Genomic DNA, 13,517 nt, shown 5'->3' on the forward strand with positions numbered 1-13,517 from the left:
GTAACTGTTAGTCTTTTAATATCAGCCATTCTAGTGGGTATGTGGGAGTATCACACTATGGTTTAATTTAAATTTCCCTGATATGGCAAATGAACTTGACCCTCTCTTCATATGATCATTGGCCATTTGGAGCTCTCATTTTGTGCATATACATATTCCAAGAATCCTCTTCCAGTTGGTGATATACTTCTTCATCCAGTCTCTTAATGGTGTCTTTTCATCTTTTGATGAAAATAAATTCTTTTTTTTTCTTCTTTTTTTTTTTTTTTGAGACGGAGTTTCGCTCTTGTTGCCCAGACTGGAGTGCAATGGCATGATCTCGGCTCACCGCAACCTCCACCTCCCAGGTTCAAGCCATTCTCCTGCCTCAGCCTCCTGAGTTGTTGGGATTACGGGCACATACCACCACACCCCGCTAATTTTGTATTTTTAGTAGAGACGGGGTTTCACCATGTTGGCCAGGCTGGTCTCAAACTCCTGACCTCAAGTGATCCACCCACCTCAGCCTCCCAAAGTGCTTGGATTACAGGTATGAGCCACTGCACCCAGCCTGAGAGATTCTTAATTTTAATGTGGTCTACTTTATCAGTTTTTAAAAATGAGAATGCTTTTTGCATCCTGCTTAAGAACTCCATACTGAGGTTATACAGGTAGTCACCTACGTTTTCTTCTAAATGTTGTATTGTTTTACCCTTTACATTTAGATCTACAACCCAATTGACTTTCTTATGTGGTGTGGATTAGGGGTCAAATTCTTTTATTTTTCTTTTCCATTTGGATATCCAGTTGACCAGCACAATTTATTGATAAGTCTATCCTTTCTCTTCTGTACTGCATTTGTACCTTTTTCATAAGCCCAGTGATTGTGTAAATGCAGATCTGTTTGTCTTACTTTGCACCAATAATTCAGTGTCTTAAGTAGTATAGTTCTGTAACAAGGTCTCAATTCTAGTAGTATAAATCTTTCATTTTTGTTCTTCTTCAAGATGGCCTTGACTAGTCTTGGACATTTGTATTTTCATGTACATTTTGGAATCAATCTGACAATTTGCACCAAAGAAAAAAAAGCCCACTGGGATTTTGAATGGGATTGCATTGACTCTGTAGATCAACTGAGAAGAAGATATATGTATATATAAATTTATTTTCAAAAACAACAATTGTGGCTGGGTGCAGTGGCTCACACCTGTAATCCCAGCACTTTGAGAGGCTGAAGCGGGCTGATCACTTTAGGTCAGGAGTTCGAGACCAGCCTGACCAACATGGTGAAACCCCGTCTCTACTAAAAATACAAAGAATTAGCCAGGCATGGTGGTGGGCGGCTGTAATCTCAGCTACTCATGAGGCTGAGGTACTAGAGGTGCTTGAACCCAGGAGGCAGGAGGCAGAGGTTGCAGTGAGCTGAGATGGCACCACTGCACTCCAGCCTGGGTGACAGAGTGAGACTCTGCCCCAAAGAAAAAAAAAAAAAAAAAGACTACTGCAGCGACACCAATGATTAATCACCCATAATCCCACTACTGTTAGGGAAAAAAACTTCTATACAGTTGAGTTACAAAGGAAAATCAAGACAATGTATCAGGCACCTACAGCCAGAAAATGCTCTGTTGTTGCCAGAGGTGTAAACCTGATGTGTCTGATGTTCCAGCGTAACACACCAACCCAGTGGTATAGACACTGACATGTTCAATATACTAGTGTAACACAACAGCTGCAATTTTTACTGGGATGGAGAGAATTAACAGCTTTATAATATTGAGTCTTCCAATCCATGAACATAGTATATCTTTCCATTGATTTCATTCTTATTTAATTTCTCTCAGTGATGTTTTATAGTTTTCGGTAGATTCAGTCCTATGTAATTTCATACTTTATGATGCTTTTGTACATGGTATCATTTAATTTCATTTTCTATTTGCTTGTTGTATGTAGGAATATGGTTGAATTTTATAAACTGTCTTTATATTCCAGCCACCTTGCTAAACTAACTTAATAATTCCATAATAGTAGTTTTTCATTAGATCTTGCTGAGGGAAAGATGCTTTGGCCTGTGGTCCAGCCATGGTGCAAGATGCATCAACCTTGAATAAGGGTTGGATGTGGAGGCAGAGAGGGAGAAAGACAGACTCTGCCAGCCAAGTCAGCAGAACCCCCAGGGTTATAGACAGACTTTGTCCATGCCCATCATGGTCCAGGCACTTGCTTTCATATCATATTGAGAATTGGTGCCCCAGTGAAGAATCTTGTGAATCTTATGATTTGTGAGTGGGTGGCATGGCCCTTGATGCCAGCTTTCTAAGAGCCAGGTGGGGCAAAAGTGCTGAGGTAGGTTCTCACTCAGTATCCACAATTTGACTTCATTATTTTTGTTGTTGTTGTTGTTGAGGCTGTCTTGCTCTGTCACCCGGGCTGGAGTACAGTGGCACGTTCTCGGCTCACTACAACCTCTGCCTCCCAGGTTCAAGCAATTCTCCTGCCTCAGCCTCCTGAGTGAGTAGTTGGGACTACAGGCGTGTGCCACCACACCTGGTTAATTTTTTGTATTTTTAATAGAAACGGGGTTTCATCGTGTTAGCCAGGATGGTCTCAATCTCCTTACGTCGTGATCCGCCCTCCTCAGCTTCCCAAAGTGCTGGAATTACAGGCGTGAGCCACCAAGCCTGGCTTCTGACTTCATTCTTACTTAAGTTAGAAAGTGACCAAAACATTTAGAGACTTTCTTCCTTTGACCCCTCTCCTACATGGCAGTCCAGCCTTTATACTGACACCCCGATGCTACCCTGCTGGCTCACCTCTCAATGGGATTTTGATAATGGAGATCCAGCCACTCTCCTTGGGGAAAGCTACAGTAGGCCATACTGCCCTCCTATTTGCCATGGTATCTTTTTAGCTGGAGCAGAACTGCATTTTCTTTCTTTCTTTCTTTCTTTTTTTTTTTTTCAGATGTAGTTTTGCTCTTGTTGTCCAGGCTGGAGTGCAATGGTGCGATCTCGGGTCACTGCAACCTCTGCCTCCTGGGTTCAAGCGATTCTCCTGCCTCAGCCTCCCGAGTATTTTTAGTAGACAGGGTTTCACCATGTTGGTCAGGCTGGTCTCGAACTCCTGACCTCAGATGATCTGCCCACCTTGGCCTCCCAAAGTGCTGGGATGGAAGGCATGAGTCACCGAACCCGGCTGGAACTGCGTTTTTAAGGATTAACTGCGAAACAGAGAGGGAGGTAGGGAATAGGAATGTCCAGAGGAAGGAACTATGTGTGCAAAGGTTGGAGACTGGGGAATGCTCCGGGGCATGGCCTGGCTGGAGGAGGCGTGGCCTGGCTGGAGGAGGCGTGGTCTGGCTGGAGGAGCTATGGTCTGGCTGGAGGGGGTGTTGTCTGGCTGGAGGAGGCGTGGCCTTGACTGGTGGGCATGGCCTGGCTGAAAGAGGAATGGTCTGGCTGGTGGAGGTGTGGCCTTGCTGGAGGGGATGTGGCCTGGTTGGAGAGGGCATAGTCTAACTGGGAGAGTGTGGCCTGCGGGAGGGGCATGACCTGGCTGGAGGCAGCATGCCCTGGCTGGAGAGAGCATGGCTTGGCTGAAAGAGGAATGGTCTGGCTGGAGGAGGTGTGGTCTGGTTGGAGGGGATGTAGCCTAGTTGGGGCCCTGGCCTGGAGGGAGCATGGCCTGTCTGGAGGAGGTGTGGTCTGGCTAGAGGAGGAGTGGCCTTGCTGGAGGGAATAGGCCTGGTTGGAGGGGCCAAGGCCTAGCTGGGAGGGTGTGGCCTGGTGGGATGGGGTGTGGCCTCACTGTGGTACTGGCTTGGCTGGCAGATGTGTGTGATGGTGAGAGACCAGGGCAGACAGGGGCACTAAGCTTAGCCATGCCAAGGACTTTATCCTCAGGCCAGTGGGGACTGTTCCGTGTTTCTAGCAGAGGGTGAGGTGACCAAAGTCTGACCAGTAGAGGAAGGTCCTTAGTGACCTCCAGAAGCCCCATGGGGGAAGAGGGAGACCAGAAAGAATGTGTGTCCTGAGACAGACCTCTTGAGTGGAGTGGGAAGACCCTGTGCATAGTAGCATGGAAAGATGCCTGATGTATTTGTGTTAGGCTCAGCCTGGCTGTTTTCTGTCTTCTGTCACATTGGGGAAACTGAGTCCACTGTGAACTTCTTTATTCCTGTGGTCCCCTGTGAGCACTCACAGCCAACCCAACTGGCCTGTCCCCAACCTCATTCCCACAGCAACTGACCCCAGTGACCTCCTTGGAGTTTTCTTCCCCTAATGGGGTCCAGGAGTCTTGGCTGGGGTCAAAGTTCTCTGGATGGATTTTTCTTTTTTTTTTGAGATGGAGTTTCGCTCTTGTTGCCCAGGCTAGAGTGCAATGGCGTGATCTCAGCTCACTGCAACCTCCGCCTCTCAGATTCAAGTGATTCTCCTGCCTCAGCCTCCCAAGTAGCTGGGATTATAGGCGCCCACCACCACACCCAGCTAATTTTTGTATTTTTAGTAGAGATGGGGTTTCACTGTGTTGGCCAGGCTGGTCTCGAACTCCTAACCTCAGGTGATCCGCCCTCCTCAGACTCCCAAAGTGCTGGGATTATAGGCATGAGCCACCAGGCCCAGCCTTCTGGGTAGATTTTTAGGATCTCCTCCAACTGGGCCCCGGTTGGGGTGGCCTACTGGGGACACCCACCCTGCACATGCCCTCTGCCTGCAGACCGCCCTCTGAGACCTCTCACAGAGGGAGCCGGGTCTCTGGGGACAGGACCATCCATGTGCCTTGCCTCCCGCTGGTGTCTTGTGGCCCAAGTAGACTCCGGTTGCCTCTTTACATTTCCCTGCAATAACCAAATCCTGCCCTATCTGCAAATCCCCTCTCAGGGCCCAGGCCTTGGGAATCCAGCCTCATTTGGAAGGTGGGTCCTGAATTCTGGGAGCAGAGCCATCAACAGGAGCAACGCTGACCAAAGGCAGATGGCAGGTGGATTTGGCAACTGTCGTCCTGCAGTGGGTGGGCAGAGCCCGGAAGTAAGAGGCCGAGGAGAAGGTCACCAGTGGCAAGAGTGAAGAGTCCCGGAGCCTGAGGCCTCTGGAGCTGATCCAGTGTAAACCCCTTTTATAGATGGGAAAACTGAGGTGTGGAGAGACAGAGGGCATCTCAAGCCACAGAGCGAGTTCCTGGCCGACTTAGAACCAGGTCTCTATAGTTCTCTTTACAATGAACACACCACACAATCAACTCTCTCTCTCTCTCTTTTGAGACAGCATCTCAAAAGGACACTGCATCTCCAGCCCAGGCTGGAGTGCAGTGGCACAGTCACAACTCACTGCAGCCTCTACCTCCCAGGCTCAAGCAATCCTCCCACCTCAGCCTCCTGAGTAGCTAGGATTACAGGCACACGCCACCACATCCAGCCAATTTTTAAATTTTTTCTAGAGACAGGATCCTGCCATGTTGCCCAGACTGGTCTCGAACTCCTAGGCCCAAGCTATCCTCCCACCTTGACCTCCTAAAGTGCTGGGATGACACGCATGAGCCATCCCACCTGGCCTGCTCTCTCCATGTCTCTGTCTGTCTCTTTTTTTCTTTTTTTCTTTTTTCTTTTTCTTTTTTTCTCTTTTTGAGATGGAGTCTTGCTCTGTCACCAGGCTGGAGTGCAGTGGCGCAATCTCGGCTCACTGCAACCTCTGCCTCCCAGGTTCAAGCGATTCTCCTGCGCAGCCTCCTGAGTAGCTGAAATTACAGGCGCACACCACCACGTCCGGCTGATTTTCTTTTTGTATTTTTAGTAGAGACGGGGTTTCACCATGTTGGCCAGGCTGGTCTTGATCTCTTAACCTCGTGATCCGCCCGCCTCAGCTTCCTAAAGTGCTGGGATTACAGACGTGAGCCACTGCGTCCAGCCTGTCTCTTTCACACACATGTGCTTGTGCATCCACAAACACACAATGGTTTGCCTGGTACGTTGACACTTCCAACATACACCTATTGGCAAAGGTTTTCCCCGTGTGGGTCCTAGACACTGGGAAAGGCACTGTGGCCCCAGGTGCTCCAGGGCCAGTGTGTTCTCAAAGGGGCAGGACACGTGGGACTCTTCATAATCCCAGAAGGTTAGAGACCACATAGTAGGGTGGTTCGGGCAGGGCCTCCTCCAATCAGAGCCAGGAGGGGACAGGATCAGCACCCCCCTCAGCATTTCCATGTTTCCAGCACTCCAGTGAATAATCAGAGAAAGTTAAACAAACATGCTTTAATTGCCTGTCAATGACAGACTGCCAAGGGAATGAAAATCCCATCCTGTTCTGGAGCGCGGGCCGGGGGATGGGGGTGGTGTGGCGAGTCAGAGCTGGCTGGGTCCTGGGCCTCATCACAGCTGGGGAGCTGGACCCACCCCACAACCCTCATGTCCACCGTTGGCCAAGCTGCTCCTCACCTGCCAAGCAGGGTGCCCAGTGCCAGAGAAAACTGGGCCCAGGCCCAACACAATTTCCAGAAATAGGTATTTGGGAGAGCCGGGCCTCTCCCTCCGTCCACTGACCTTCCCCACTGCAGGGGGAGGGACCTGCAGGTCCTAATTGTTGCCTCAGGCCCTGGAAACGCTCTGCTCAAGGCCCCTAAAAGCCTCCAGATTGTGCAGTTTGCCCGGAGTTCCTGGACAGACCAGGGCTGTCATTTGTAACTTCCCCGTGTCCACCTCCTCCTCCTCTTCCCTCAGGCCCCAAGGGTGGAGTGGTGTCTTCCTGTGTGGCTGGAGAGGTGCTTTTCCCTCACCTCCCCTTCCATCCCCTCCCCTCCCCTTCCCTCTTCTCCCCTCTTCTCCCTTCCTCTCCCCTCTCTGACAGGGTCTCGCTTTGTTGCCCAGACTGTAGTGCAGTGGTGCCAACATGGCTCACTGCACCCTCAACCTTCTGGACTCAGGTGATCCTCCTGCCTCAGCCTCCTAAGTAGCTGGGACTACAGGGACATGCCACAATCTCTGCCAATTTTTTTTTTTTTTTTTTTGTAGAGAAGGGGTTTCACCATGTTGCCCAGTGTGGTCTCAGCCTCCTGGACTCAAGTGATCCTACCGCCTCAGCCTCCCAAGTAGCTGAGACTACAGGCACACACCACCATGCCTGGCTAATTTTTGTATTTTTTTGTACAGACAGGGTCTCACTATGTTAACCAGGCTGATCTCAAACTCCTGGGCTCAAGCCATCCACCCATCTCAACCTCCCAAAGTACGAGGATTCCAGGCATGAGCCACCACACCCATCCTTCTTTTCTTTTTAAAATATGTTATTTTGTTTTAAGACTAAGTGCTGTGGCTCATGCCTGTCATCTCAGCTGTTTGGGAGGCCAAGCTGGGTGGATCACTTGAGGTCAGGAGTTTGAGACCAGCCTGGTCAATATGGCGAAACCCTGTCTCTACTAAAAATATAAAAATTAGCCAGGTACAGTGGCATATGACTGTAGTCCCAGCTACTTGGGAGGCTGAGGCAGGAGAATCGCTTGAACCCAGGTGGCAATGGTTTCAGTGAGACAAGATTACACCACTGCACTCCAGCCCAGGCAATACAGCAAGATTCTGTCTCAAAAGAAAATTATGTTAGATTCAGGGGATTACATGTGCTTGTTTGCTACATGCATAATAGTAGGGATTGGACTTCTAGTGTACCCATCACCCAAATGTTTTTTGTTTTTTGTTTTTGAGACGGAGTTTTGCTCTGTTGGCCATGCTGGAGTGCAATGGCTCGATGTTGGCTCACCGCAACCTCTGCCTCCCGGATTCAAGTGATCCTCATGCCTCAGCCTCCCGAGTAGTTGGGATTTTAGGCATCTGCCACCATGCCTGGCTAATATTTGTAATTTTAGTAGAGATGGGATTTCACCATGTTGGTCAGGCTGATCTTGAACTCCTGACCTCAGGTGATCCTCTCACCTCGGCCTCCCAAAGTGCTGAGATTACAGGCATGAGCCACCATGCCCGGCCTCATTACCCAAATGTTGAGCACTGTACCAGATAGATAACTTTTCAATCCTCATACCCCATCTGTATGTCCATGTATACCCCTTGTTCAGCTCCTACTTATAAGTGAGAACATGCAATATTTGATCTTCTGCTTCTGAGTTTGTTCACTCAGAATGACAACATCCACCTGCATCCATGTTGCTGCAAAGGACATGATTTCATTCTTTTTCATGGCTGTGTAATATTCCACAGAATATATGTACCTTATATTCTTTATCCAATCCACCACTGATGGACACTTAGGTTCCATCTTGCTTTTTCCAAGTGATCCTGGTCAACCCACAGGACACAGCTAGTAGAGAGGGGTCATGGATCTCTGCTTTCAAGTAAACAACCCCTGAAGGCAGGTATTTGGGTCTGTGCAGCCCTGCCCCTCTCCCCACCAGTACTAGACTGTTGACAGAGTGTCATCCAGTCACAGGAACATCTGCAGAGTCTTCAGGTGGATGAGAGATGATTATAGGTAGAGGAGAGGAGGTGGACAGATGGGGAGCAGGGTGAATGTATAGGTGGGTAGATGGGGGTGTTTAGGGTGGGGGTAGCATGAGGTATAGGATGGGTAGCTGGGTGGGTGGGTAGATAGGTGAACAAATGGAACCCTGTTCATTTTGATCTCTGCCTTTCCCATTAAGGACTTCTTTTAGCAGTGCAGGAATCATTGGTTGTGTAAGTTTAAGAAGGCATTAGGCTGGGCGCAGTGGCTCTCACCTGTAATCCCAGCACTTTGGGAGGCTGAGGTGGGTGGATCCCTTGAGGTCAGAAGTTCGAGACCAGCCTGGCCAACATGGTAAAACCCCGTCTCTACTAAAAATACAAAACTAGCCGGGTGTGGTGGTGCATGCCTGTCGTCCCAGCTACCCAAGAGGCTGAGGCAGAAGAATCACTTGAACCTGGGAGGTGGAGGTTGCAGTGAGCAAGTTTGCATCACTGTACTCCAGCCTGGGTGACAGAGTAAGACTGTCTTTAAAAAAAAAAAAAAAAAAGCAGGCACTGAAAGCACCCTGGACGCCAGGGCCTTGTTGACTGGGGACTTCACAGAGGCTGGTCTTTTAGGGACTCTGCCATTTCATCAGGGATGTCCCCAAATGTCAGTGTCAGTGGGTCTTTCCTCTTCGGCGGGTCCCTGTTTCCAGGGAGGACTCCCTCCCCTGCCCCATCTGGGGCTTCTTGAGCCCCAGGAGAGCCAGTGGCTCCCAGTTTCCATCCCTACCTTGGGTTTGCAAGGCTGGCTGGCGCACCTGGCTGCATACAGTTTGCAAAGTAGTATTTGTATTGTTCATCTGCCAGGAGGTCCCTCCGCCCTTTGCTTTGTGGATTTTATACCTTTTTTATTTCTTGTTTTTTTTTTTTTTTTTTTTTTTGAGACGGAGTCTCGCTCTGTCGCCCAGGCTGGAGTGCATGGCCGGATCTCAGCTCACTGCAAGCTCCGACTCCCGGGTTTATGCCATTCTCCTGCCTCAGCCTCCCGAGTAGCTGGGACTGCAGGCGCCGGCCACCTCGCCCGCCTAGTTTTTTGTATTTTTTAGTAGAGACGGGGTTTCACCGTGTTAGCCAGGATGCTCTCGATCTCCTGACCTCGTGGATCCGCCCGTCTCGGCCTCCCCCAAAGTGCTGGGAATTACAGGCCTTGAGCCACCGCGCCCGGCCTTTTTCTTTTTTTTTTTTGAGACGGAGTCTCGCTCTGTCGCCCAGAGCTGGAGTGGGCAGTCACGGTCTCGGCTCACTGCAAGCTCCGCCACTCGGGTTCATGCCAGTCTCCTGCCTCAGCATCCCGAGTAGCTGGGACTACAGGCGCCCACCACCACGCCCGGCTAATTTTTTGTATTTTTTAGTAGAGACGGGGTTTCACCGTGTTAGCCAGGATGGTCTTGATCTCCTGACCTTGTGTATCTGCCTGCCTCGGCCTCCCAAAGTGCTGGGATTACAGGCGTGAGCCACTGCGCCCGGCCTACATTTTTATTTCTTTATCAGCCCTTTCCTGAGAGAAAACAGAAGGGAACCTGTGTTCAATCCACCATGTTTAACCAGAAAGCCACATCCCTGTATCATGTGTCTTTGGTGAAGTCCTGCCTGGTCCCAGAGTCAGAAAACTGTATCTATTCTTCTAGTTGTTTGAATGTTCAGTGTTTATACCTCAGTCTTTAATCTGTTTTATGCGTCAGAGGTACTGACAAGGTTTTATGGAGGAGAAAGAGTTCTATTCCTTAACAAATGCTTATAAATCACTGACTTGGGCCAGCCAGGGGTAGAAGGGAGGGAAGCAGGGAGAGGGGCCCTCTGCTAGGCCACATGTTGCTGGGGAGGAGACAGTAGCGTGTTGCCCCCTCTTGACCTGAGACTGAGCACCCTGAGGGTACAGCCTCGACCACCTATTACCAGGGTCCTAAGACTCCCTCCAACCCCCCATGATTTCTCCCCAAACATCTGTTGCAGAGGAATCGCCGTTTTTTTTTTTAAGGATGGTGAACATTTCAAGGTGGTTTGCATTCGGTAACAAAGACAGGGATATCTCCAAGAACAAGGGGGAGGCTGACAGTGTTGGGGGGCTGTGGACTGTACGCATGGGCTGCAGCTCTCACCACTCCCAAGCAGCACCATGGTCAGCCCCAGCGCGCCGAGTGGGAGCTATTCAGTTACCCAAATACATCTTAGGCGTCTGTTTAACAGGGATGGGGATCGTGCAGGGTCAGGCTTTGAACTGAGCTGAGGAAAGAGAGACTTTAGGCATCCCCTGACTTCTAGAGCAATAAAAGCTCTTTAGAACAGCTTTGAACCGTCTATTTCATCATTAAAGAGCTCCAGGTCTCGGGCCTCCAGGGAGACAGACATTAAAAGATAATTACAGCCCAGAGAGATGTGTGCTTGGGCGGGGTCAGCATCAGTAGGCTCCTAATTGGGCTTCCGGGCTCCAGTCCCTCCCACTTCCACCCACTGCACGCTCTGCTGCCAGAGCGAGCATCTACAAATGCAAATCTGACCTTGAATTTCACCCGCCTAAGACCCTCCAGTGACCTACGGACACTGCCACAGCCCTTCCCAGGCCCCTGGTGTTAGAGCTCCTTGACCTTTCCAGCCTTGGCAGCCCCCAAATGTGTTCCCAGTTGGCCAACCTGCCCTGTTCTCACTCTCTTCTTGCCTCAGAAAATGCACTCTTTCAGAATGCATTTCTTTTTCTTTGAGAATGCATTTGCTCTTCTCTTTGCAGAACCTGGCCAGCTATTGTGCATTCCTCAGGTCTCATCTTTGATGCCACTGCCTCCAGGACGTCCTCCTTGATTGCCCCCGCCAACTGGGCTGGCTTTGGCATCCCTTTCCCAGTCTGTGTCTATTAGCCCAACTCTGGTTCTCAAAGTCAGGGGCCCACCTCACTATCTGTTCATCAATTGTCAGATATTTTTTGAGTCCCTGCTTTGTGCCAGGCACTGAGATTCATGGGTGAACAAAATAGAAAAAGACCCCTGCCTTCATGGTGCTCACCAGCTCACGGCATCACCTTGTCTGAATAAACAGTACAGTGTACTGTGCGTGCTCAGAAGGGAGGCTCAGTGGTCCAGTAGGCTGCATGGAGGAGGAGTGTCTGAGGGTAGGGCTTTGAAGGATGAATAAGAGTTTTCCAGGCAAAATGACTGGAGATGTTTCTGCTTGCCCGCCTGCCCAGAGGCTATCCTGGTGACTGGGCTGCTCTCTTCCCAGGGTCTACACTCTGCTTTCATATTAGTTCCTCTTCTCTTTCAGAATGCATGAACTGCACCCGGCTCAGTGACATGAGTGAGCGACTGACCACACTGGAGGCCAAGGTCAGTTGGGCTGGGGAGTCTGGGCCTGGGGAGCTGCCTGGGGAGCTGGGGTGGTGGGGAGAGGCGTCGGGCAATCACTGGGTGTGGCTGTGGAATTCCCAGCCCCAGGTTTCCCAGCAGGCTTGGACAGCCGGTCCCAGGTACTGCGTACTGTTCAGGACTTGGTGACTCTGCGTGGCCTTCTTGGGCTTGGAGGTCCCAGGCAGCAGGCTGGTTGTGGGCAGGGCAGAATGGTGCTGAGCTCCCGGGACCTGGGGGCTGGGAGATTGGACACCCAGAGGACAGTGGAAAGAGGAGGGAGTCTCTGTCCCTCCAGGGCCACTCTTCCCACCTCCAGAATGGGGCTGGGCACAGAGGAACCAATGGGAAAAGACTCCGTGGAGGAGGAACTGCTGGGAAGTGACCAGCTTTCAGCCCAGTCTATGGGAAGAGGACTCCCTCAGTGGAGTCAGCCCAGAGGCTGAGGAATCCATAAAGGCCAAGTAATTTACCTGGCAGTGACCCCAGGCAGCACTGGGCAGGGAGAGAGGCAGGGAAGGGTATGCCCAGTACATGTGTGTTCATGGGCAGGTGACCTGTGGGAGCACCTGGGGCTCCATCTCACACTCCCTCTGGGAGGCGGTGGTTTTGAGCACACTTCAGGGCCCGCCCACCTTAGGGCGATGAAGCCAGACATCTCTCCTGCCCCTCACTGGGTTAACACTTCCCCGAGGATACTTCCTGTCTCAGTCAGCTTGTGCAAGCTCCTGTGGCTGGAGAAAGCCCTTGGCAGAGTTGCAGGTGGCCACAGGCCGAAGCCAAAGCCAGGTGGGGCTGAGGGGTGCGCATGGGGCGTCAACAGCGTCTGCCCTGATGGAGACAAGCCCCGTTCTCACCCAGAGGGCTTGGTAAGCAGGCTCTGGTGTTTAGCCACAGGGGCTCGGCCTCGAGGAGGACAGGTCTGGAGGGATGAGGCAGCCTCCAAATACCTACAAAGCCTCTTGGGACAGCAGGATCTGCTATATTTCCTGGCCCCCCAGGGGAGAGCCAGCACCAGGAGGCTGGAATCAGCTGAGCCAGAGGCAGAGCTCTCTCTGGAGCAGAACTGTGGCGACCGGAGCACGTGGCATTGCCCAGAGAGAGTGTGTGTGAGCAGGGCCACGTGGCAGGGAGGCGGGGTGAGGACCAGGGACCTGAGAGTGTGGGGCTGGAGCCCCAGGCAGCAAGAACCCCTAGAAGACAGCAGGGCCAGGGTCAGCCGTGCCTCCACCCAGGAGAGCACACACACACACACACACACACACCATACATGTGCACACACATGCACACACATAGACACCAGGGCACACACATCAGTGCGCATGTGGAGACACACATACATATATACGCATGCAGACACACACATTTGCACATGTGCACACAGACCCACGCATACACACAAAAACAGGGACACACATATGTAATACCCATGGTCACATGCACAGATACTCAGGCATACGTGCACACACAGCATGCATGCACATGGGCACACATACATATACACACACATGCACACACATGACACAGATGTGCACACATTAACACACACAGCCCTTGACAACTCCACATTACCCTTGGCCCTGACTTCTGCCCTGGGGGTTGCAGGTGAGCATGGCTTGGAGTCAGACATGTGTGGAACCGCTCTCCGCCAGCTGGGTGACTCTCTCAGAGCACCTCCGCCCCTCATCCGTAGAATGGATGAAAGCGTCAGC

General features: G+C 51.1%; 1 protein-coding gene across 1 annotated transcript in view; it reads left to right on the forward strand.

Moving 5' to 3' along the window:
• COL26A1 (collagen type XXVI alpha 1 chain) overlaps window positions 1-13,517 on the forward strand; it is a 217,400-nt gene that overhangs the window by 180,902 nt on the left and 22,981 nt on the right. Inside the window, 1 exon segment of the mRNA XM_017857686.1 lies at window positions 11,726-11,787. Within this exon segment, the coding sequence (XP_017713175.1) occupies window positions 11,726-11,787 (62 nt within the window).

The sequence above is a fragment of the Rhinopithecus bieti genome, unplaced genomic scaffold (assembly GCF_001698545.2).
Source record: "Rhinopithecus bieti isolate Rb0 unplaced genomic scaffold, ASM169854v2 scaffold_42772, whole genome shotgun sequence".
Taxonomy (NCBI): Eukaryota; Metazoa; Chordata; class Mammalia; order Primates; family Cercopithecidae; genus Rhinopithecus; species Rhinopithecus bieti.